Source organism: Macaca fascicularis, chromosome 1 (genome assembly GCF_037993035.2).
Source record: "Macaca fascicularis isolate 582-1 chromosome 1, T2T-MFA8v1.1".
Classification (NCBI taxonomy): Eukaryota; Metazoa; Chordata; class Mammalia; order Primates; family Cercopithecidae; genus Macaca; species Macaca fascicularis.
In genome coordinates this window covers 110,921,158-110,947,088 of record NC_088375.1, presented here as the reverse complement: position 1 = coordinate 110,947,088, position 25,931 = coordinate 110,921,158, and the positions used below count along the sequence as shown (strand labels likewise).

Below are 25,931 nucleotides of genomic sequence, written 5' to 3'. Positions count from 1 at the left end.
TCCCTTGAGGCCAGATGTTGCAGACCAGCCTGACCAACATGGCGAAACCCGTCTCTACTAAAAATACACAAATTAGCCGGGCATGATGGCAGGTGCCTGTAATTCCAGCTACTCGGGAGGCTGAGGCATGAGAATTGCTTGAAACTGGGAGGCAGAGGTTGCAGTGAGCCAAGATCGCACCAGTGTATTCCAGCCTGGGGCATACAGCGATACTGTGTCTCCAAAAAAAAAAAAAAAAAAAAAGAATCTCACTCTGTGGCCCAGACTGGAGTGCAGTGGGACGATCTTGAGTCACTGCAACCTCTGCCTCCCAGGTTCAAGAGATTCTAGTGCCTCAGCCTTCTGAGTAGCTGGGATTACAGGCATGCACCACCATGCCCAACTAATTTTTGTATTTTTAGTAGAGATGGGATTTCACCATGTTGGGCAGGCCGGTCTAGAGCTCCTGGCCCCAAGTGATCTATCTGCCTCAGCCTCCCAAAGTGCTGGGTTACAGATGCGAGCCACTGCACCCACCCCTACATTTATTTATTTATTTATTTGAGATAAAATCTCCCTCTGTCATCCAGGCTGGAGTGCAGTCGCATGGGATTATTGATGTGAGCCACTGCACCTAGCCCTACTTTTATGTATGCATTTATTTATTTGAGACAGGGTCTCCCTCTGTCATCCAGGCTGGAGTGCAGTTGCGTGATCCCAGCTCACTGCAACCTCTGCCTCCTGAGTTCAAGTGATTCTCCTGCCTCAGCTTCCCAAGTTGTTGGGACTACATGAGTGTGCCACCACACCTGGTGAATTTTTCTGTTTTCAGTAGAGACGGGAATTGATTCATCATGTTGACCAGGCTGGTCTTAAACTCCTGACCTGACCTCAAGTCATCTTCCAGCCTCAGTCTCCCAAAATGCTGAAATTATAGGGGTGAGCCACTGTGCCTAACCCCTAGTTTTTGTATATTTCTTTTTTTTTTTTTTTTTTTTTTTGAGACGGAGTCTTGCTCTGTCGCCCAGGCTGGAGTACAGTGGCATGATCTCGGCTCACTGCAAGCTCCACCTCCCGGGTTCACACCATTCTCCTGCCTCAGCCTCCTGAGTAGCTGGGACTACAGGCACCCACCACCGCGCCTGGCTAATTTTTTGTATTTTTAGTACAGACAGGGTTTCACCATGTTAGCCAGGATGGTCTCGATCTCCTGACCTTGTGATCCGCCCGCCTCGGCCTCCCAAAGTGCTAGAATCACAGGCGTGAGCCACTGCGCCCGGCTGTATATTTCTTATATTCAGGTCTTAGATCCATTTTGAATTCATTTTTGTATATGGTATGAGGTAGGGGGTCCAACTTAACTCTTATGTATATGGATATCTGCTTTTCCCAGCATCATTTGTTAAACAGACTGTCCTTTTCCCATTGAATAGTCTTGGCACCTTTGTCAAAAATCAGCTGACCATGGCCAGTCGCAGGGGCTCATGCCTGTAATCCCAGCACTTTGGGAGGCTGAGGCGGGCAGATCACGATGTCAGGAGTTCAAGACCAGCCTGGCCAATATGGTGAAACCCCTAATAAAAATGCAAAAAAAAAAAAAAAAAAAATTAGCCGGGCGTGGTGCCATGTGCCTGTAGTTCCAGCTGAGGCAGGAGAATTGGCTGAACCCAGGAGGCAGAGGTTGCAGTGAGCCAAGATTGTGCCACTGCACTCCAGCCTGGGCAACAGAGGGAGACTCCGTTTGGAAAAAAAAAAAAAAAAAAAAGGGCCGGGCACAGTGGCTCATGCCTGTAATCCCAGCACTTTGGGAGGCTGAGGCAGGTGGATCACCTGAGGTCGAGAGTTCCAGACCAGCCTGACCAACATGGTGAAACCCCATCTCTACTAAAAATACAAAATGAGGCCAGGCGCGGTGGCTCACGCGTGTAATCCCAGCGCTTTGGGAGGCCGAGGCGGGCAGATCACGAGGTCAGGAGATCGAGACCATCCTGGCTAACACGGTGAAACCCCATCTCTACTAAAACTACAAGAAATTAGCCCAGTGTGGTGGCGCGCGCCTGTAGTTCCAGCTACTCGGGAGGCTGAGGCAGGAGAATCGCTTGAACCCAGGAGGTGGAGATTACAGGGAATTGAGATTGTGCCATTGCAATCCAGCCTGGGCGACAGAGCAAGACTCCGTCTCAAAAAGAAGAAGAAGAAGAAGAAGAAGAAGAAGAAGAAGAAGAAGAAAATACAAAACGAGCCTGGCTTGATGGCGCTTGCCTGTAATCTCAGCTACTCCAGAGGCTGAGGCAGGAGAATTGCTTGAACCTGGGAGGCGGAGGTTGCGGTGAGCCAAGATTGCGCCATTGTACTCCAGCCTGGCCAACAAGAGCGAAACGCCATTTCAAGAAAAGAAAAAAAAAAAAAAAAAATCAGCTGACCACATATGTGAGTGTTTATTCTGGGCTCTCTATTCTTTTTTTTTTTTTGAGACGGAGTCTCGCTCTGTCGCCAGACTGGAATGCAGTGGTGCAATCTTGGCTCGCTGCAACCTCCACCTCCTGCGTTCAAGCGATTCTTCTGCCTCAGCCTCCCCAGGAGCTGGGACTACAGGCACCTGCCACCACGCCCGGCTAATTTTTGTATTTTTAGGAGAGACGGGGTTTCACCATGTTGGCCAGCATGGTCTCGATCTCTTGGCCTTGTGATCCACCCGCCTCGGCCTCCCGAAATGCTGGGATTACAGGCTTGAGCCACTCCGCCCAGCCCCCCATTCTCTTTGGTTGGTTTATGTGCCTGTTCTTATGCCAGTACCACACTAACTGTGTCTTACACATTACATTTAATCCTCACGATACCTTTTTGAAGTAGAGATTCTTATTCTATAATTGAGGAAACAATCTCAGAAAAAATTACGTGAAGGAAACACAGCTAGTAACTGGAAGGCTACAGTTTAAATGTATCCAATTCTAAAAATTGGAAATAAAATCAGTTTTGTTTTGTTGAAACGGAGTCTCCCTCTGTTGCCCAGGCTGCAGTGCAGTGTTGTGATCTTGGCTCACTGCAACCTCCACCTCCAGAGTTCAAGCAACTCTCTTGCCTAGGCCTCCTGAGTAGCTGGGATTACAGGTGCCCACTGCCACTCCCAGCTAATTTTTGCATTTTTTTAGGAGAGATAGATTTTCACCATATTGGGCAGACTGGTCTCACCTCAAGTGATCCACCTGCCTCGACCTCCCAAAGTGTTGGGATTACAGGCGTAAGCCACCACACCTGGCCTAAAATCAGTTTCTAGAAACACATTTCTCCATAGGGAATTGAACTCAGACTGTTAGAAGCACTAAAACAAAATAAATTTACAACAACCCTGCAACGTTGAAACTCATTAACCCATTCAACAAACTTTTTTGAGTGAATATTTTGTGAGACATTGGTGTTAGAAGCTGTAAGTGGAGAAACTGATTTGTGAATAAGTTGAGCAGCAAGTTGAAGCTCCCCCAACTGGTTCCTTCAGAGCCAGGCTTTATCCTTTTAGGTCATGCTGCCCCATCAGGGATGGTGGGGCTTGGTATGTACATTGTATCTTTAGATACAAAAATCTCCTACTATCTGGGGAATTTGAATAACCTCCCTGAAGAGCAACTGCATCTTCTAGTGAGCCTACCACCAAGAAGACATTTTGGAATTTTAGTTTGGATAGTTTATAATATAAAAATAATGGAATTTTTTCCATTTCTCACATAAAGAAATTGTGTCATAATACTGGACATCCTTTTTCCAAACTATCTTTGCCCACACACGTTGTTATGATTTAAAGGGTCAGTAGGGGCCAGGCGTGCTGGTTCAAGCCTGAAATCCCAGCACTTTGGGAGGCCGAGGTGGGCGGATCACGAGGTCAAAAAATCGAGACCATCCTGGCCAACATGGTGAAACCTCGTCTCTACTAAAAATACAAAAGCTAGCTGGGCGTGGTGGTGCGCGCCTGTAGTCCCACCTACTTGGGAGGCGGAAGTTTCAGTGAGCCGGGATAGCGCCAGTGCACTCCAGCCTGACGACAGAGTGAGGCTCCGTCTCAAAAAATAAAAAAATAAAAATAAAAAAAGGAAGGGTCAGTAGGTTAGAGCCTCATTTTGGAGAAAAGGAAATATATAGACCTATTGATAGAATGGAGAAAGCAATACTGGTAGGTCTCACTTGTCATTTATTGAGCCCAAAGTGCTGGGATTACAGGCGTGAGCCACGGCGCCCGGCCTGACACCACTGTTAAATTAGGGAGAAAGGTTAAGGATGGGTGGCTAATTCTAGTGATCACGACTGTGAAAGGGTTTACTTTCCACCAGAAAGACTGTGTTTGAACACAAACGCAGAAGCCTCGCTCTTCATTCTATCCGAAGTTTACCTTTGCGCACTTATTCTCCATATGAAGAAAACTGCAAGTAGCCCAATTTCCGCTTCAGGAAGTTAAAAACATTAACTTGGCAGAAATCTAGTTAATAGGTTTAGCCCGGGAAATAGAAAGCAAGAAACTTGCTCAGGGAAACTTTTCGGTTCTACGACGCATGCGTTCAGCCTCCAAGAAAGTGGCAAATACGGCTGCGCGAATTGCCGGCCCAGCCCTCCTTGGTCACGTGTTGGGAGACAGCGGCGTGGCGGCGGCCGTGGCGGTAGCGACGGCAGGCCGTAGGGCGGTCAGAAGGTTTCCGGTTCCGGTGTAACGTTCGGGCTCCGTCTCAGGGGCTGAAGTTTGTGAGGTGAGTAGTGGCCCCGGGCCCAGAGAGGGTAACTCCAGTCCGCGCGACTGTGGCCGGGGGCTTAGTCCAAGGGGAGGATCGAAGCGGGAGGGTTCAGCGGGAAGGAGTGTGAAAGGAGTACCTGGTTTGGTGGAAGAAGAGATTGGAATGAGATTGTTGAGAGGAAAAGGGCGGGGGCGGGAAGCAGACCGGGTGGGGAGACCAGCTCTGAGGTGAGGAGTTTGGGTAGAACAAGGTAGAGTAAGAGACTGGTTGGAGTGACGGAGAGTAAAAACAGAAGATTTGGGGCTGCAGAGGGAAACTCAGGTTCTAGCAAACAAGAGCACGGAGTAAGGAATTCCTTCAGAAGACTGGATTTGGATTCTGCTGCCTGCTCATTGAGAGATCATTGTACCTCGCTCTCCTTCCGCACCCCCATTCCCCCTGCACCTCACAGTTATTGTTGAGCATTTGATTAGTGACAAAGCTAATTACCGTTTGAAACTTTTCTGTCCATGGCTGTTTAGTTTGCACATCATCTTATGGAAGTAACAGTGGCACCTCATTTATTGCTTTGGGCTTTCAAATTGCTTATACTTTGTAGCCTATCATTCAATTCTAGTGGAATATGAGACCCGTTAAGGTGAGGACTCTTGTTAGTTTTGCTCACTGTTTTGTGTATCCACTGCACTTAGTACTTTGCTTGACACTTGGTAGTTAATAAATATTTATTGAATGAATTAAGATGTAAATATGGCAGTCCTCATTTTGTAAGATGAGTAAACTGTGGCTCCAAATAATTAGTTAACTTGCCTAAGGGCCTGTAAATGGTGGAACTCAGTGTCCTAACTGTTCTGTGTGAACTCTTGTTTTCACTTTCTAAGTCGTCTGGATATGCTGCTTTTGTGCAATACGTGTGTAATATGTAGAAATTGGTAGGCTGTATGTCTACTCATTATGGGGTAATAGAGTCACCATAGAATTACTCACGTAACTTGTCACTGAGGCAGAAAATCTTTCAGTCTTAGTTTCATCACTTCAGTCTGCTAGCTTCCTTTGGATATACCAAAAGTGAGTCTACTATTTGGCAGCAAGTCTTTTTTTTTTTTTTTTTTTTGGAGACGGAGTTTGGCTCTGTCGCCCAGGCTGGAGTACAGTGGCGTGATCTTGGCTCACTGCAAGCTCCACCTCCCAGGTTCACTCCATTCTCCTGCCTCAGCCTCCCGAGTAGCTGGAACTACAGGCGCCTACCACCACGCCTGGCTAATTTTTTGTATTTTTAGTAGAGACATGGTTTCACCGTGTTAGCCAGGATGGTCTCGATCTCCTGACCTTGTGATCCGCCCACCTCGGCCTCCCGAAGTGCTGGGATTACAGGCGTGAGCCACCATGCCTGGCCAGCAGCAAGTCTTGTAGACTCTAGTATAGAAGCTAAACCTACCAAGAATGTAGAAGTTAATCAGACTGGATTTTTTTGGAGAAAAGATGTCTTAAAACATCTTGAAAAACTGATTCCCAGATCTCTGATAAGTGGCACTGCTGGGAATAGCTGAGCTTAGAAATTGAGGTCAGTGCAATTTATTGACTCTCATTTAGGCACTTTTTTTTCCCCCGAGGCGGAGTCTTGCTCTGTCGCCCAGGCTGGAGTGCAGTGGCGCGATCTTGGCTCACTGCAACCTCCGCCTTCCAGGTTCAAGGGATTCTCCTGTCTCAGCCTCCGGAGTAACTGGGATTACAGGTGCAGGTCACCACGCCCAGCTAATACTTGTGTTTTTAATAGAGATGGGGTTTCACCATGTTGGCCAGGCTGGTCTCGAACTCCTGACGTCAGGTAATCCACCCGCCTCAGCCTCCCAAAGTGCTGGGATTACAGGCGTGAGCCACTGCACCTGGCTTTCTTTTTTTTTTTTTTGGCGATACAGTTTAACTCTGTCGCCCAGGCTGGAATGCAGTGGCGTGATTTTGGCTCACCGCAACCTCCGCCTCCTAGGTTCAAGCGATTTTTCTGCCTCTGCCTCATGAGTAGCTGGGATTACAGGTGCCCACCACCTCGCCCGTCTAATTTTTGTATTTTTAGTAGAGACGGGTGCAGTGGGTCATGCCTGTAATCCCAGCACTTTGGGAGGCCAAGGTGCGCAGATCACTTTAGGTAAGGAGTTACCTGGCTGATACGGTGAAACCGTGTCTTTACTAAAACTGCAAAATTGGCCAGGCGTGGTGGTGCATGCCTGTAGTCCCAGCTACTTGGGAGGCTGAGGCAGGAGAATTGCTTGAACTCAGGAGATGGAGGTTGCAGTGAACCAAGGTTACGCCACTGCACTCCAGCCTTGGCGACAGAGTGAGACTCTGTCTCAAAAGAAAAATGAGCGTATTCTTTTCTGAGCTGAAGGATCATCAAGTCAGCTGATGGAGACCCTGTAGATTGAACATGATAATTATCTGTATGCAGAATTCCCACTGGGATGAATATGACCACAGAAAAATGTGAGAGAACATTCTTAAGGATCATGAAATTTAATTTAATATCCAGGATGACTGACCTGGATAAACCTGTTTTACTTGCATATCTTAAAAGAAGGGAATCCTACATAAGTCAGGGTTGGATTAGGGAATGCCTGCCTGGAAGTAGGAAGAATGGAGAAGCTGGCCTCTGGATGGGCTTTTTTAGTTTTGTTCTAGTGTTGCTAGGTTTGCAAGTCCTTGTTGATATGACAGGATCAAGAAAGAAGCTAGAATTAATCTCTCAGACGTAGCTTATTCACAGAGTTTATTTATTCCACAGATTTCATTGATCAACTTAAGAGTTAAAAATCAAATGGGATCTCTTTCTGCTTTGAGATAAGGTTCTTGGGGAAAATACTTGCCTTCAAATGAGTTGGAAGAACTTGTCTAGGGATTGAGAATAGGGGTGGGGAATGCATTCCTGATGCACTAACCATTTCCCTGGATCACTTTAGTCTTCTTTTTTTTTTTTTTTTTTTTGAGCCAGAGTCTCACTGTCACCCATGCTGGAGTGCAGTGGTGTGATTTTGGCTCATTGCAAGCTCCACCTCCCTGGTTATTCCCCTGCCTAAGCCTCCGGAGTAGCTGGGATTACAGGCTCATGCTACCACGCCCAGCTAATTTTTTTGTATTTTTAGTAGAGACAGGATTTCACTCTGTTGGCCAGACTGGTCTCTGACTCCTGACCTCAAGCAGTCCACCCACCTTGGCCTCTCAAAGTGCTGGGATTACAGGCATGAGCCACTGCACCCAACCCACTTTAGTTTTTTCTTATTCTCTAACTTGTCTCTTTTTGTTTTTAGGTGTAGTATTGAGTCCAGTTTGAGCTATTGTTCTCTTTTTCCTGCAAAATGGCACTGTCTAAGAGGGAGCTGGATGAGCTGAAACCATGGATAGAGAAGACAGTGAAGAGGGTCCTGGGTTTCTCAGAGCCTACAGTGGTCACAGCAGCATTGAACTGTGTGGGGAAGGGCATGGACAAGAAGAAGGCAGCCGGTATGTACCTTTCTGCAGCTTTTGTCTTAACATATAGGGTGACCCCAAACACTGAACTTCCCTAAAATTCTCTCTGTTGGGAACATCTAAAAAAAGGGCAGGCCATATTTTGTTTTCATCTGTATTATAATGAAAATAGGCTAAATCATAATTTGCTTTTTCTCTTATTGTTTATTTTTTATGTTATTTATGATAGATTTTAAATCTTTGGCTACCATACCGAGTCACCTAAGTTAGATTTACTTAGGAAGTATGCTTAAGTCAGATAGGCATATTCACATTCAGATTGACATCTCAACATATAAAAGTCTTTATGAAATACATAAAAAAGCTTGAAGGAGGTAGATTTTGTTAATGGTAGTCTCCTGCAACTTGCTATTTGGGAAAGGTTAGGGTGGTTATTCATCTTAAACTTGATGTTCAACGTAAACAGGTTGCTCTGACTGTACGACTTCCCACTCCAAAAAATTATAACTATTTTCACCTCATAGGGCAAGGTCATTCAATGTAAGAGAGATGGGAATCGTAGAAAAAAACTTAAAATTTGTTTCACTCCTGGGAATAAAATTCCAGTGTTGGTACCTGTTATAGGCCTAGTATTAGACTATGTAGTCTTACCTTTCCAATCCTACCACTGCCTTTCTTCCTGTCAGATCATCTGAAACCTTTTCTTGATGATTCTACTCTCCGATTTGTGGACAAACTCTTTGAGGCTGTGGAGGAAGGCCGAAGCTCTAGGCATTCCAAGTCTAGCAGTGACAGGAGCAGAAAACGAGAGCTAAAGGTAGGTTACAATTTACTGTCTAATGAGCTCAGGACTGTTTTGAATGGTAACAGAGTTGCTGAGCTTACCAGTTCACACGTTGATATCCTCTATTTAGAGCAGCAAATGTTCAAGAGAGGTACTTAGACATTAAAGTAGGAGAGGTGAATTTGTGTCATCACCATCTGAACTACCTAAGTTCATGGGTTTAGATATCCAAATAAATAATTGGTAGCTTTGTCTTTTTTTAAATAACAGGAGTTTTGGTTCTCATGTTTCTCCATATTTCCTTTTTTTCCTTCTTACCTATAAACTGATTGCTCTAAGATTTTATGTTTGATTTATTTGAGGCCTAATAAGTTGTTTTAGAATGTGACTCCACTGGTACCTGAGCTGTAGACCTCCTTGTTGCCTCTTTGTAGAGGTTTCTCTGCAATGCACTTGTAGATAGGATACCAAAAAAGTAACTATTATTTATTATATTCTTGAGAGCTTACCATTTGCTTTATGGCATATTGCTGGTCCTCTGGTGCCAGAAGTGAAACACTTGGAGGAGTTGTCAGTACCCCCTTAACTACTACACTTTTTATTCTGTAGTTGCTGACTGATCCTGGCCTTTTTCAGTATTAGCAGTATCAAGTAGTCTGTCTTTCTACTCATTTCCCAGTATCTCTCTTTAGAAAAAAAAAATTCTGCGACTCCTATCAAACCTTCCGAAGTTCTTTTGATACCTTGGCTATCCCATTGCTTTTCCTGAGGGAAAAGAGTGAATATAATGTCTGCTTGGTTCCCTGGCCAGGCTATGGAACTAAAAAAAAAACAGAGAGATTTGTGCCCTTTGTGTTTAGAGCATTGTAGGGTGATCAGAGAAGGAGAGATAGTGCTGGCCTTAAAACAGTTTGTAATTTGCCAGGCACTATGGCATGTGCCTGTAATCCCAGCTACTTGGGAAGCTGAGGCAAGAGGATCTCTTGAGCCGAGGAGTTGCAATTTAGAAGAGGCAGGAGTATCACAAAATATATATTTACGTATTATAAAATCTAAGTAGCAGTTTCATGTAAATTTTAGGGTTGGCTATAGAATTTCAGACTTATGTTGAATTTTGTTATATTTAAGGGGGAATGATTGAGCCACAGTATACACAGATCTGTACAGTGAAGATTATGTCACGATAGGGCATACTGCTTTGCTTTTTTTTTTTTTTTTTTTTTTTTTTGAGGCTGAGTCTCACTCTGTTGCCCAGGCTGGAGTGCAGTAGCACAATCTCGGCTCACTGCAACCTCCACCTTCCAGGTTCAAGTGATTCTCCTGCCTCAGCCTCCTGAGTAGCTGGGATTACAGGCACATGCCACCATGCCCGGTTAATTTTTGTATTTTTAGTAGAGACGGGGTTTCACCATGTTGATCAGGTTGACCTCGAACTCCTGACCTCATGATCCGCCCGCCTCGGCCTCCCAAAGTGCTACAATTACAGACATGAGCCTCTGCATCTGACCAGTAGGGCATACTTCTGTATGAGTGCTGAGGGCATGCTGTGAATGAAGTGACTACATTGGGTGGGATTAATAAAAATGGCTTCTTGAAGGAGGTGTCTAGATAGCTTTGGGATACGGGTCCCATTTTTGGTCCATTCAAGTCCCCACCCCACACAATATATTATGGGAGAGTCCTTTTTCTTGAACTGTAGGAGTTCCAGGAAGCGCTCGCCCCTGGCCGAGGATATGTCCTTGCAAAACACGAGCCCTCCTAGTGAAGAGGGGATGTCACCCAAAGCCTACCACCGGTGTGTACATTTGCTTTTTCCCATTGTCCCTTCCAGTTGGCCACTCTCGGTCCTGTTAAATTCACCTTGCAAATTAGTCATCATATTTGAGTTTCCATTGTTTGATGAAAACAAAGTGTTAATGGGGATTACTGAAGAAGAAAGAGAAAGCCCGTGTCCTGGAAGAGCTTAGACTTAGTTGGGAAAATTATACTAACATTGAAATACTTAACACTTGGCAAACAGAATATCAACAGTGTAATTTAACCTAATATGAACCAAGCTCTTACATGATAAGAGAATGTGAAACAAAAAGTTTAATCAGAGTGGGATAAGGTTGTAATGAGGAAAACTTCTTGGAGGAGGTGAGTTTTAGGCAGGATTTGGAACAGGGGTTGTGGAAAAGTTGAGAGAAATCATAAATGTGGGCAGTAGCATTTGCAAAGACCTTAAGATGGGAACATTTATAAGAACATAGGAATGAAATTTGTTTGACTGGATTAGGAGAATGTTGAAGTTGGGTGAGATGGTCCACTTGATGGAGAGTCTAGTAGACCCTGCTTCTGGCAGGTGGCTATTTGCAAGGTTATATCATATTCCCCTGGGAATAGCCAGAAACTGCTGGTAGGGGCTAGGATAATTCTTCTCTTCTCCCCACGGGGAAGGATACAGCTTTTCTTTCATCTTGGGTTCCCTCAGGAGGTGTTTGGTGATGACTCTGAGATCTCTAAAGAATCATCAGGAGTAAAGAAGCGACGAATACCCCGTTTTGAGGAGGTGGAAGAAGAGCCAGAGGTGATCCCTGGGCCTCCATCAGAGAGCCCTGGCATGCTGACTAAGCTCCAGGTTAGTAATTAGGGACTGGAAGCAAAGTGGTTTTGTGAGTTGAAGAAGCAAAAGGTGCATGGGTCTGTATTTATTGTGATTTTTTTTTTTTTTTTTTCGAGATGGAGTTTTGCTGTTATCACCCGGGCTGGAGTGCAGTGGTGCGATCTCAGCTCACTGCAACCTCTGCCTCCCGGGTTTAAGCGATTGTCCTGTCTCAGCTTCCCAAGTAGCTGGGATTACAGGTACCCGCCACCAAGCCCGGCTAATTTTTGTATTTTTAGTAGAGACGGGGTTTCACCATCTTGGCCAGGCTGGTCTTGAACTCATGATCTCAGGTGATGCGCTCGCCTCGGCCTCTCAAAGTGCTAGGTTTACAGGAGTGAGCCACCGTGCCTGACTTCTTTTTTGTATTTCTTTTAGTAGAGACGGGGTTTCACCATGTTGGGTAGGCTGGTTTCGAACTTCTGACCTTAGGTCATCTGCCCACCTCGGCCTCCCAGGTGCTGGGATTACAGGCGGGAGCCAGCGTGCCTCACCTTATTGTGATCTTGATTTAAATTAGTGTTTAGCATTTGGGGAAGTTTTTTGTTTTTTTTTTTTAAGATGGAGTTTCACTCTGTTGCCCATGCTGGAGTGTAGTGGTGTGATCTCAGCTCACGGCAACCTCCACCTCCCAGGTTTAAGTGATTCTCCTGCCTCAGCCTCCGGAGTAGCTGGGACTACGTGCACACACCACTACGCCTGGCTCATTTTTGTATTTTTAGTAGAAGCAGTGTTTTGCCATGTTGGCCAGGCTGGTCTGGAACTCCTGGCCTCAAGTGATCTGCCACCTTAGCCACCCAAACGGCTGGGATTACAGGTGTGAGCCACTGCACCAGGCCAGCATTTGGGAAAATTTTATTTCTTGCTTTATGTTTTAGCATTCTTTTATTTGACCAGGAGTATTCCAGGTAAGGGTATTGAAATTGCCATTTACTGTGGCCAGCAAGGTGTGTTATGTACATTATTTGCCTAATTACCTACGTCACTGAGTCATTGAGAAAATTAAATGAAATGATCAGAACTCATCTTGATGACAGAGGAGAATTTCCAAACATAATGCAAAGAAGATATAATCCACTAATAAATAATTTTAAGTTGACTTTGTATTTTTTTTTAACAGGAAGTATTTGTGTTTTTTCAATTGGTAGTGTTAAATAATTTTGATACCACATGAACAATAAGTGTTTACCATTTAATATTTGAGGGGGGTAATAGAACATACACAGAAATATAGATGGGTGGATTTGCATATATGTGATATTTACAGAAGGAAAGAAATGGGTGATTTTTTTTTTTTTTGGAGATGTCTCTCTCTGTCACTCAGGCTGGAGCACGCTGGTGCGATCTCGGTTCACTGCAGCCTCCGCCTCCCAGGTTCAAGTGATTCTCCTATCTCAGCCCCCCAAGTAGCTGGGACTATAGGCATGTGCCACCATGCATGGCTAATTTTGTATTTTTAGTAGAGATGGGGTTTCACCATATTAACCAGACTGGTCTGGAACTCCTGACCTCAAGTGATCTGCCTCCCAAAGTGCTGGGATTACAGGCGTGAGCCACCATGTCTAGCCTGTTTTTGTTTTTCAGGCAAGGTCTCACTCTGTCCTCTAGCCTGGAGTTCAGTGGCGAGATCTTGGCTTACTGCAACCTCTGCCTCCCGGGCTTGAGTGATCCTCCCACCTTGGCTTCCCAAGTAGCTGGGACTACAGGCCACCATGCCTGGCTGATTTTTGTATTTTTTGTAAAGATGGAGTTTTGCCACGTTGCCCAGGCTGGTCTTGAACTCCTGGGCTGAAACGATCCTCCTGCCTCAGCCTCCCAAAGTGCTGGACTTACAGGAGTGAACTACCACGCCCAGCTGATTCTTTTCTTTTCTTTTCTTTTTGAGATGGAGTCTCGCTCTGTCACTTAGGCTGGAGTATGGTGGCGTGATCTCAACTCACTGCAACCTCTGCCTCCTGGGTTCACACCATTCTCCTGCCTCAGTCTTCTGAGTAGCTGGGACTACAGGCACGTACCACCACGCCCAACTAATTTTTTGTATTTTTAGTAGAGACAGGGTTTCACCATGTTAGGATGGTCTTGATCTCCTGACCTTGTGATCCCCCCGCCTCGGCCTCCCAAAGTGCTGGGATTACAGGCATGAGCCACTGTGCCTGGCCCGATGATGTTTTTTATGGAGAATAGGGATGGATGTATTCACAATATATCCTTTTGCAATTTTTCTTTTTTTTTTGAGACAGAGTCTTGCTCTGTCACCCAGGCTGGAGTGCAATGGCGTGATCTCAGCTTACTGCAACCTCCGCCTTTGGGGTTCAAGCTATTCTTCTGCCTCAGCCACCCAGGTAGCTGGGATTACAGGCGCACACCACCACGCCTGGCTAATTTTTTTGTATTTTTAGTAGAGACGGGGTTTCACCATGTTGGTCAGGCTGGTCTTGAACTCCTGACCTCGCGATCCGCCTGCCTTGGCCTCCCACAGTGCTGGTATTACAGACGTGAGCCACCGACCCAGCCTGTAATTTTTCATTTTATTATTTTATTTTATTTTATTTTATTTTTTGAGATGGAGTCTCGCTCTTGCACTGTTGCCCAGGCTGGAGTGCAGTGGTGCAATCTCAGCTCACTGCAGCCTCCGCCTCTTGGATTCAAGCAGTTCTCCTGTCTCAGCCTCCTGAGTAGCTGGGATTACAGGTGTGCATCACCATGCCCAGCTAATTTTGTATTTTTAGTAGAGACTAAATTTAGTTTCACCATGTTGGGCAGGCTGGTCTCAAACAACTGACCTCGTGATCTACCTACCTCGACCTCCCAAAGTGCTAGGATTACAGGCGTGAGCCACTGCGCCCAGCACTGTAATTTTTTATTTTCTTATTTATTTATTTAGAGATGGAGTCTCCCTCTCTTGCCCAGGCGGGAGTGCAGTGGCATGATCTTGGCTAACAATAACCTCCGCCTTCTGGGTTCAAGCAATTCTCCTGCCTCAGCCTCCTGAGTAGCTGGCATTACAGGCGCCCACCACCACACCTGGCTAATTTTTGTATTTTTACTAGAGATGGTGTTTCACCATATTAGCCAGGCTGGTCTTCAGCTCCTGACCTCAAGTGATTCACCCACTTCAGCCTCTCAAAGTGCTACAGGCGTGAGCCACCATGCCTGACCCTTCTGTAATTTTTGAATTTTGAATATCACCTATTCAAGAAAAAATGTTAAAGACAAATTTTTAAAAATATCTGGAAGCTCTTTTTGCAAAATGCAAGAGGAGTTGTTTGACTATACCCTCAAAGCTTATCATTCTGAACTTCTTTAGGACAGAAGGGGTTTATAGAGACTAGGGAGCAGGTCTTTGCACCATCGTCTCTTGTTTCTCAAACTAGTAGTTCAAGTACTAATATCATGATTTTTTTAAAAAAATTAAGTATAGGCTGGGAGCAGTGGCTCACGCCTTTCATCCCAATACTTTGGGAGGCCAAGGCAGGCGGATAAGGAGATTGAGACCATCCTGGCTAACAGAGTGAAACCCTGTCTCTACTAAAAATACAAAATCCATCCTGGCTAACAGGGTGAAACCCCATCTCTACTAAAAATACAAAAAATTAGCCGAGTGTAGTGGTGGGTGCCTGTAGTCCCATCTACTTGGGAGGCTGAGGCAGGAGAATGGCGTGAACCCGGGAGGCAGAGCTTGCAGTGAGCCAAGATTGCGCCACTGCACTCCAGCCTGGGCCACAGAGTGAGACTCCGTCTCAAAAATTTAAAAAAAAAAAATTAAGCATAATATTTTGTGTAGGTTCTGTTAGGTTTGCATGCATTATTTAAGTGGTTACAATAGACCTATAAGGTAGGTACTGTTTTTTTCCTCCCTTTTAGACGCTTAGGAGGTTTAGAGACTAAGTTCCTTATCCAAGATAACAAAGGCATTAAGTGTCAGAGTTAAGATTCAAACTCGGGCCGGGCGCGGTGGCTCAAGCCTGTAATCCCAGCACTTTGGGAGGCCGAGGTGGGTGGATCACGAGGTCAGGAGATCGAGACCATCCTGGCTAACATGGTGAAACCCTGTCTCTACTAAAAATACAAAAAACTAGCCGGGCGTGGTGGCGGGTGCCTGTAGTCCCAGCTACTTGGAGGCTGAGGCAGGAGAATGGCGTAAACCTGGGAGGCGGAGCTTGCAGTAAGCCGAGATCGCACCACTGCACTCCAGCCTGGGCGACACAGCGAGACTCCGTCTCAAAAAAAAAAAAAAAGATTCAAACTCAGGTTTCTCTGACTCCAGAGTCTCAGTCATCACATTGTATTGCTACCTAATATGCCAATCTTGCCTTAGGAACTTGGGTTGAAAAATTCCAGTGCACACTTTAATCTTGACTAAATTTTTTGCACTATGGTAGACAGTATGTGGTATATTCAAAAATTTTAAGTGTCTAGACCTGAGAGCCTTGTGAGTTTAAAAACCTGAATGGGAGTAGTAAAGAGGAGAAATTAACAGTTTTTCAATTTTTTTCCTGGAGAGCAGATTAAACAGATGATGGAGGCAGCAACACGACAAATCGAGGAGAGGAAAAAACAGTTGAGCTTCATTAGCCCCCCTACACCTCAGGTATTGTGTCTAGATTACTCTGAAGACAATAGTCTTTGGCACAGAATTTCTTGCCATCCACTCAAAATGAGAGACCAGAAGAGGTGACTGCATGTTTACTTCATAATCATCTACTACAGTCTACCATGATGTGTATGTGTGTATCTGTGTGTATGCATACGTGTATTTGTCTGCCTGTCTTAATGCCTCTGATTTCTTTTACTCTATCTCACAGCCAAAGACTCCTTCTTCTTCCCAACCAGAGCGACTTCCAATTGGCAACACTATTCAGCCCTCCCAGGCTGCCACTTTCATGAATGATGCCATTGAGAAGGCAAGGAAAGCAGCTGAACTACAAGCTCGAATCCAAGCCCAGCTGGCACTGAAGCCAGGACTCATCGGCAATGCCAACATGGTGGGCCTGGCTAATCTCCATGCCATGGGCATTGCTCCCCCGTGAGTGTCTATTTCATGGAATACCTTTTCATTTCTGAAGTTTGAGAAGCAATAAATACCTTTGAATGTTACTGATCTGGCTGGGCGCAGTGCCTCAGGCCTATAATCCTAGCACTTCGGGAGGCCGAGGTAGGTGGATCACCTGAGGTCAGGAGTCAGGAGTTTGAGACTAGCCTGACCAATATGATGAAACCCCGTCTCCACTAAAAATACAAAAATTAGCTGGATGTGGTGGTGCATGTCTGTTATCCCAGCTACTCGGGAGGCTGAGGCAGGAGAATCACTTGAATCCAGGAGGCAGAGTTTGCAGTGAGCTGAGATCGTGCCACTGCACTCCAGCCTGGGTGACAGAGGGAGACTCTGGCTCAAAAACAACAACAACAAAAAAAATTACTGATCCTCTTTTTCCACAGAACCTAGATCATTTCTCACAGTTCCATATTTCTTATGTGTGATTGATTAACCAGTTGAATTTTTTCTCTTGGCTTCCCTGTTGTTGCAGGGTTTATTATCTTCTTATGATTGATATAACTGAGATTAAGGTTATTCATCTGATATTGGAGCTCTGAATAGAGCCAGGTTTCCTTCCTGGTTTCAAACTCAGATTTATCCATTAAAGCACATTATGTGAGATCAGATCTGAGGTTCCTCTGCAACTGGTCAAAGATGTTACACTTTTTTTTTTTTTTTAGCATCTACAGTTGGTCTGGCATCCCATGACTGACGTAAGAATTCAGGGATAAAGAAAGATAGGATTGTAAATTCATATAATTTATAAACTCATTTCTTTCGGTGGTCTTGTATGCTGAAATATCTACTTTGATATTTTTAATCAAGATGTTATTGGCAGGTCGTGGTGACTCACACTTGTAATCCCAGCACTTTGGGAGGCCGAGACTGGCAGATTGCTTGAGCTCAGGAGTTCAAGACCAGCCTAGGCAACATGGCAAAACCCCATCTCTCTAAAAAATACAACAATTAGCCAGGCATGGTAGAGCATGCCTGTAATTCTAGCTACTTAGGAGACTGAGGTGGGAGAATTTCTTTGAGCCTGGGAGGTTGAGGTTGCAATGAGCTGTGATTATGGCACTGTACTTTAGCCTGGGCAACAGAGTGAGACCATGTCTCAAAAGAAAGATGGTATTACTCACTGATGAGATTGTTCCCTAGAATTATTTTATCATCTTTTTTTTCTTTTTGAGACGGAGTCTCGCTCTGTCGCCCAGGCTGGAGTGCAGTGGCCTGATCTCAGCTCACTGCAAGCTCCGCCTCCTGGGTTCACACCATTCTCCTGCCTCAGCCTCCCGAGTAGCTGGGACTACAGGCGCCCGCCACCTCGCCCGGCTAGTTTTTTGTAGTTTTAGTAGAGATGGGGTTTCACTGTGTTCACCAGGATGGTCTCGATCTCCTGACCTCGTGATCCACCCGTCTCGGCCTCCCAAAGTGCTGGGATTACAGGCTTGAGCCACTGCACCCGGCCCGTCTTTTTTTTTTTTTTGAGAGGGAGTCTCACTCTGTTGCCCAGGCTGGAGTGCAGTGGCGTGATCTCGGCTCCCTGCAACCTCCACTTCTTGGGTTCAAGGAATTCTGCCTTAGCCTCCAAAGTAGCTGGGACTACAGGTGCCCATCTAAATTTTGTATTTTTTGTAGAGATGGGGTTGCACTATGTTGCCAAGGCTGGTCTCGAACTCCTGGGCTCAAGCGATCCACCTGCCTCAGCCTCCCAAAGTGCTGGGATTACAGTGTGAGCCACCACGCCCGTCCATCCAATAACTCTTATGGAGAAGGCACTGCACCCTCAACTTCTGGGCTCAAGTGACCCTTCTCAACCTCCTGAGTAGCTGGGACCAAAAGTATATGCCACCACACCCAGCTAATTTTAAATTTTTTGTTGAGATGGGATCGCCTTGTGTTGCCCAGATTGGTCTCTAACTCCTGGGCTCAAGTGATCCCTCTGCCTTGGCCTCCCAAAATGCTGTGGTTCTAGTCTTGAGCCACCACACCTGGCTTTATTTTGTTTGTTTTTTTGTTTGCCTTAATGTTCCATACAGGATTTATTTCTTTGCGGGCTATTTTTCAGGAAGGTGGAGTTAAAAGACCAAACGAAACCTACACCACTGATCCTGGATGAGCAAGGGCGCACTGTAGATGCAACAGGCAAGGAGATTGAGCTGACACACCGCATGCCTACTCTGAAAGCCAATATTCGTGCTGTGAAGAGGGAACAATTCAAGCAGCAACTAAAAGAAAAGCCATCAGAAGACATGGAATCCAATACCTTTTTTGACCCCCGAGTCTCCATTGCCCCTTCCCAGCGCCAGAGACGCACTTTTAAATTCCACGACAAGGGCAAATTTGAGAAGATTGCTCAGCGATTACGGACAAAGGTATCTGGCTTATAGTATAACACAGAATTTAGAAAAAGTTAAGAAGCTGAAAGGAAAACATTGTAAAATCTCTATGTTCTAGGAAATTAGATAAATAGGTCATTTAAAGCAGCAGTCCTCAACCTTTTTGGCATCAAGGACTCATTTCATGGAAGACAATTTTTCCCCTGGAGTAAGGATGGTTTTGTGATGGTTTAAGAACATTACCTTTATTGTGTACTTTATCATTATTATTATTTTTGAGATGGAGTTTTGCTCTTGTTGCCCAGGCTGGAGTGCAATGGTATGATCTCGGCTTACTGCAACCTCCACCTCTCAGGTTCAAGTGATTCTCCTCGAGTAGCTGGAATTACAGGCATGCACAACCACGCCTGACTAATTGTGTATTTTTGGTAGAGATGGGATTTCTCCATGTTAGTCAGGCTGGTCTTGAACTCCTGACGTCAGGTGATCTGCCCACCTTGTCCTCCCAAAGTGCTGGGATTACAGGCGTGAGCCACCACACCCGCCTTTTTTTGGCAGGGGAGCGGGGACAGAGTCTTGCACTGTTACCTGGGCTGGAGTGCAGTGGTGCAATCTCAGCTCACTGCAGCCTCCACTTCCTGGGTTCAAGCCATTCTCCTGCTTCAGCCTCCTGAGTAGCTGGGACTACAGGCGTGCGCCACCATGCCTGACTAATTTTTTGTATTTTTAGTAGAGACAGGGTTTCACTGTGTTGGCCCGGCTGGTCTTAAACTCCTGACCTTGTAGTCTGCCTGCCTTGACCTCCCAAAGTGCTGGGATTACAGGCGTGAGCCACTGTGCTGACTTCTATTATTATTTTATTTTAATATATGATGAAATAATTATATAACTCACCATAGTCTAAAATCATTGGGAGCCTTGAGTTTGTTTTCCTGCCGAGACGGTCCCATCTGGGTGTGATAGGAGACAGTGACAGATCATCAGGCATTAGATTCTCATAAGGAATGTGCAACACAGCCCCCTGGCATGTGCAGTTCACAATAGGGTTCACTCTCCTATGAGAATCTAATGCCACCGCGGATCTGACAGGAGGTGGAGCTCAGACCATAATGCAGGTAATAGGGAGCAATTGTAAGTACAGATGAAACTTTGTTGGTTTGCCTCCTGCTCACCTCCTGCTGTACAGCCCAGTTCCTAAAAGGCCACAGACTGGTGGGTTGGGGACCCCTGATTTAAAGCAATGAATAATTTGAAAATATGCAGGACGAGGTGGCTCAAGCCTATAATCCCAGCGCTTTGGGAGGCCGAGGTGGGTGTATCACAAGGTCAGGTGTTTGAGACCAGCCTGCCCGACATGGTGAAACCCCATCTCTACTAAAAATACAAAAATTAGCCGAGCGTGGTGGCGGGCACCTGTAATCCTAACTACTTAGGAGGCTGAGGCAGGAGAATCACTTGCAATTGGAAGGTGGAGGTTGCAGTGAGCCGAGATCGCGCTACTACACTCCTGCCTGAGCGAAAGAGCGAAACTCCGTCTCAAAAAAAAAGTTTTAAACAGATTTTACTTCCTAATTAGTTTCTACATAAGTGGAAATACTCAATTGAGTTTGAAAATTCTCCACATACAACTAAGTGGAGGGAAACAATTTGAAACACTCTGACTGACTGAGGAAGACTTGCCTGGAGTTAAAATTTCCTGCAGAAAGTACACCTGGAGAGTTGAATTGATTGTATATTGAATGACCTTTGCCTTCTTTTTATCCTCTCAGTGAGGTTTTCATAAAATTCTATTTCTGTGTATTTACTGCAGGCATATACTGTGGAGTGAAGGGAGAGGGTGAAGGTGAGGATCTATGTAAATGAACTAAATAAAGGATAAAATAAAGCAGAACAACTCCTTTCTAAACTTTCAGAATGAATTTGTTGCTTTAGGTGTAAAGAGTTCAAAGGGGAAATGTTTTAAAATTTGGGATTATTGGCCAGGCGTCATGACTCATGCCTATAATCCCAGCACTTTGGGAGGCCGAGGTGGGCGGATCACGAGGTCAGGAAATTGAGACCATCCTGGCTAACACGGTGAAACTCCTACTCTACTAAAAATACAAAATAATTAGCCAGGCCTGATGGCAGATGCCTGTAGTCCCAGCTACTCGGGAGGCTGAGGCAGGAGAATGGCGTGAACCTGGGAGGTGGAGCTTACAGTGAGCCAAGATGGCGCCACTGCACTCCAGCCTGTGTGACAGAGCGAGACTCCGTCTCAAAAAAAAAAAAAAAAAATTGGGAATCTGGCCCCGCACAGTGGCTCATGCCTGTAATCCCAGCACTTTGGGAGGCCGAGGCAGGCAGATCACCTGAGGTCGGGAGTTTGAGACCAGGCTGACCAACATGGAGAAACCCCATCTCTACTAAAAATACAAAATTAGCTGGAGTTGGGGGCGCATGCCTGTAATCCCAGCTACTCCAGAGGCTTAGGCAGGAGAATGGCTTGAACCTGGGAGGCAGAGGTTGCTGTTAGCCAAGACCATGCCATTGTACTCCAGCCTGGGCAACAGAACGAAACTCCATCTCAAAGAAAAAAAAAAAAATTGAGATTCTACAAATTCTGTTTTCTATGATTCCAATTTATCTTTCTGTCTTGGATTATCTTGTTTTTAGGCTCAACTGGAGAAGCTACAGGCAGAGATTTCACAAGCAGCTCGAAAAACAGGCATCCATACTTCGACTAGGCTTGCCCTCATAGCTCCTAAGAAGGAGCTAAAGGAAGGAGATATTCCTGAAATTGAGTGGTGGGACTCTTACATAATTCCCAATGGCTTTGATCTGTGAGTTTGTTTTAGTACCTTTTTAAAAAAACAGTTTTTAATCAGCCGAGTTTAAGATTCAAGTTAATACCTTTTAGTAAAGCTAGTGGGAAGGATGGTACTCATTCATTAATTAAAATTTTAAAATCCAAGAAAGATAAGTAACTGTACACAAGCTCCTGTGTTTTTTGTTTTGTTTTGTTTTGTTTTGTTTTGAGAGGGAGTCTCACTCTGTCACCTAGGCTAGAGTGCAGTGGCACGATCTCAGCTCACTGCAACCTCCACCTCCCGGGTTCAAGAGATTCTCCTTGAATTCTCCTTGAACCTCAGCCTCCCGAGTAGCTGGGACTACAGGTGTGCACCACCACGCCTGTCTGCTTTTTGTATTTTTGGTAGAGAGAGGGTTTTGCCATGTTGGCCAGGCGGGTCTCGAACTCCTGACCTCAGGTGATCTGCCCGCCTTAGCCTCCCAAAGTGTTGGGATTACAGGCATGAGCCACTGCACCAGGCCAAGCTCCTGCATTTGTGATGTATCATATAGGTTGTTTTTAGCTTTTGGGGTTAATGTAGGATAACTAGGGACACAAATAATCTACAAAAGCAAAGTCTGTAATTAATTTTGCTGTGTTACACATTGTTGCCTGTTTTTAGCATTATTTTCCTTAATTACATTCTTTTGCTACATATTATAGGTGTTTACATTTCCTAAAGATCTCATTGTGATAGAGCAAGGATTATTAGTTGGTAGGTGAGATAATTGTAAATATATCTTATAAGGCTGGGCTTGGTGGCTGACACCTGTTATTTCCAGCACTTTTGGAGGCTGAGGGCTGAAGGATTGCTTGAGCCCAGGAGTTAAAGACCAGCTTGGGCAATATGGTGAGACCTCATTTCTATAAAAATTAAAAAAGAAAAAAAAAGTAGCTGGGCATGGTGGGTTGGCTACCCAGGAGGCTGATGTGAGAGAATCACTCAAGCCCAGGAGTGTCTGTGCTGCAGTTAGCTATGACCATGACCCCTGCACTCTAGCCTGGACAACAGAGTGAAACTCTGTCTCAAAAAAAAAAAAAAAAAAAAAAAAAAAAAGGATATAAGACACATTTGAGGAGCTTTAAATATATCTGCTCCATCATTCTTTTTTTTTTTTTCTTCTGTCTGAGACAGAGTTTCGCTCTTGTTGCCCAGGCTGGAGTGCAATGGCGCGATCTGGGCTCATTGCAACCTCCGCCTGACAGGTTCAAGTGATTCTCCTGCCTCAGCCTCCCAAGTAGCTGAGATTACAGGCATGCGCCACCACGCCTGGCTAATTTTTTGTGTTTTTAGTGGAGACGGGTTTCTCCATGTTGGTCAGACTGGTCTTGAACTCCCGACCTCAGGTGATCCACCTGCCTCAGCCTCCCAAAAGTGCTGGGATTACAGGCATGAGTCACTACGCCCACTGTTTTTTGTTTTGTTTTGTTTTTTGTTTTTTAAAGACAGAGTCTCACTCTGTTGTCTGAGCTGGGAGTGCAGTGACATGATCTCGGCTCACTGCAACCTCTGTCTCCTGGGTTGAAGCGATTCTCCTAGCTCAGCCTCCTGAGTATCCAGTACTACAGGCAAATACCACCACACCTGGTCAGTTTTTATATTTTTAGTAGAGAAGGGTTTCACTGTTTGGCAAGCTGGTCTCAGACTCCTGACCTTAGGTGATCCACCTGCCTCGGTGTCCCAAAGTGCTGGGATTATAGGCATAAGCCACTGCGCCTGGCCCTGTTCCATCATTCTGATACATGGCTTTAGTAGATTTTATCTTAGCCTTTCCTTGCCCATTCTTTGTCAGCCACTGTTCCAGGGACTTATTGTCACTAATGAGAGAACATAGCATCTATCAGCTGTGGCATGGTAGAAAAAAGGTTGGGAATGACTGCTGTGGAGAGTGTGTTCAACCATAGAGGGACTCAGTTCTCTCATCATAAAAATTATATGTAATTTAATTATATATTTTAGGTACGTAAATGCTATTTTAGGTATATCAAGCGCAAGAACCCATTATGGAGAATGGATTTTTTCATTGTATTTCTGAGACTCCTCTCTTAGAATCATCTCTACCCACATATCGCGTTTTCTTTCCTTCCTACAATTTTAGTACAGAGGAAAATCCCAAGAGAGAAGATTATTTTGGAATCACAAATCTTGTTGAACATCCAGCCCAGCTCAATCCTCCAGGTAATGTATAGATTCCTGAATCAAGTCTCTAGAGCAGCATTATCCACTGGAAATTTATACAGCGATGAACATGTTCTGTATCTGTGCTGTTCAGTACAGTAGCCACTATCCATGTGTAATTCTTTTTTTTTAGTTCAGTTTTTTTCCTAACAATAGTTTGTAGTTTGACCAGTGAACATACATTTTAAGTGCATATTCCTGTGCTTAGAATTTCATGAGACAGCCAAGCATGGTGGCTCATGCCTCTAATCCAAACACTTTGGGAGGCCACGGCAGGAGGATCGCTTGAGGCCAAGAATTCAAGACCAGTCTGGGCAACACAGTGAGACCCATCTCAAGGAAAAATAATTTGGCTGGATATGGTGGCTCATGCCTATAATCACTGTACTTTGGGAGGCTGAAGTAGGCAGATTACTTGAGCTCAGGAGTTCCAGATCTGGGCAGCATAGCAAAACCCCATCTCTACAAAAAATAAAATCAGCCGGACATGGTGGCGTGCATCTATAGTCCCAGCCTCTTGGGAGGCTGAGGTGTGGAGGATGGCTTGAGCCTGGGAGGTAGAAGTTGCAGTGAGCTGAGATGGCGCTGCTGCACTCCAGCCTGGGTGATACTGCCAGACCTTGTCTCTTAAAAAAAAAAGAACCCCAAAAATTTCATGAAGCTTTACATTTACAGTTCCCTGGTTGTTCCTAGGAAGCAGCCCTCAGCTTGCTCCTTTTATAGAACCACATGTTGTCATGGCATCCATAGCTAAATGCAAATGCAAGAGCTAAACTCTTGGTTTGGTGTGTTATTAGATGCGATATGCTCCACTACCCACTGTGAGGGATGCTAACTCCAAAGGACTTTTTGTTAGTTTCCCAAAGTTGAAACTGGGAAACAAAGTCGCTTTTTTTTTTTTTGAGATGGAGTTTCACTTTTGTCACCTAGGCTGGAGTGCAATAGCGCGATCTTCATTCACTCATTCACTACAACTTTCACTCCCCGGCCAGGTTTAAGCGATTCTCCTGCCTCAGCCTCCCAAGTAGCTGGGATTATAGGTCCCCACCACCACACCTGGCTAGTTTTTGTACTTTTAGTAGAGACAGGGTTTTGTCATGTTGATCATGCTGGTCTTGAACTCCTGACCTCAAGTGATCCTCCTACCTCAGCCTCCTAAAGTGCTGGGTTTACAGGTGTGAGCCACCGCACCTGGCCCTAATTTTGTTTTCTGCATTTGCCAGGGATCATTGAATGAGGGAGTTTAACAGCTTAAAGGAAAACAACTAAGAACACTACTTAAGAAAGAGGCTGGGTGCAGTGGCTCACGCCTGTAATCCCAGCACTTTGGGAGGCTGAGGCAGGTGGATTATGAGGTCAGGAGTTCGAGACCAGCCTGGCCAATATGGTGAAACCCTGTCTCTACTAAAAATATAAAAATTATTGGGGAGGGGGTGGTGCGTGCCTGAAGTCTCAGCTGCTCGGGAGGCTGAGGCAGGAGAATCGCCTGAATCCGGGAGGCAGAGGTTTCAGTGAGCCGAGATCGTGCCACTGCACTCAAGCCTGGGTGACAGAGCGAGAAATGACCGGGCGCGGTGGCTCACGCCTGTAATCCCAGCACTTTGGGAGGCCAAGGCAGGCGGATCATGAGGTCAGGAAATTGAGACCTCTGGCTAACAAGGTGAAACCCGGTCTCTACTAAAAATACAAAAATTAACCAGGCCTGGTGGTGGGTGTCTGTAGTCCCAGCTACTCGGGAGGCTGAGGCAGGAGAATGGTGTGAACCTGGGAGGCAGAGCGTGCAGTGATCCGAGATTGTGCCGCTGTACCCCAGTCTGGGCAACAGAGCGAGACTCCAGGCCGGGCGCGGTGGCTCAAGCCTGTAATCCCAGCACTTTGGGAGGCCGAGACGGGTGGATCACGAGGTCAGGAGATCGAGACCATCCTGGCTAACACGGTGAAACCCCGTCTCTACTAAAAAA

At 45.5% G+C, this 25,931-nt stretch overlaps 1 protein-coding gene across 6 annotated transcripts in view; it reads left to right on the top strand.

Annotated features, from left to right (window-relative positions):
- The first annotated feature begins 4,669 nt into the window (after positions 1-4,669).
- PRPF3 (pre-mRNA processing factor 3) overlaps positions 4,670-25,931 on the top strand; it is a 33,174-nt gene continuing 11,912 nt past the window's right edge. For 4 of the 6 annotated variants that reach the window (XR_012415289.1, XR_012415290.1, XR_012415291.1 and 1 more), the window contains exons 1-9: positions 4,670-4,712; positions 7,997-8,189; positions 8,843-8,973; positions 11,414-11,560; positions 16,092-16,175; positions 16,390-16,610; positions 18,691-18,997; positions 21,617-21,783; positions 23,891-23,970. Coding sequence is in view for 2 of the 6 variants with exons in the window: in XM_005541998.4 (XP_005542055.1) it covers positions 8,045-8,189; positions 8,843-8,973; positions 11,414-11,560; positions 16,092-16,175; positions 16,390-16,610; positions 18,691-18,997; positions 21,617-21,783; positions 23,891-23,970 (1,282 nt within the window). In the remaining 4 variants the exon portion in view is untranslated. Of the gene's footprint in view, positions 5,335-7,996; positions 8,190-8,842; positions 8,974-11,413; positions 11,561-16,091; positions 16,176-16,389; positions 16,611-18,690; positions 18,998-21,616; positions 21,784-23,890; positions 23,971-25,931 lie in introns of all 6 variants that reach the window. The other 2 variants (XR_012415292.1, XM_005541999.4) reach the window with 1 other exon arrangement.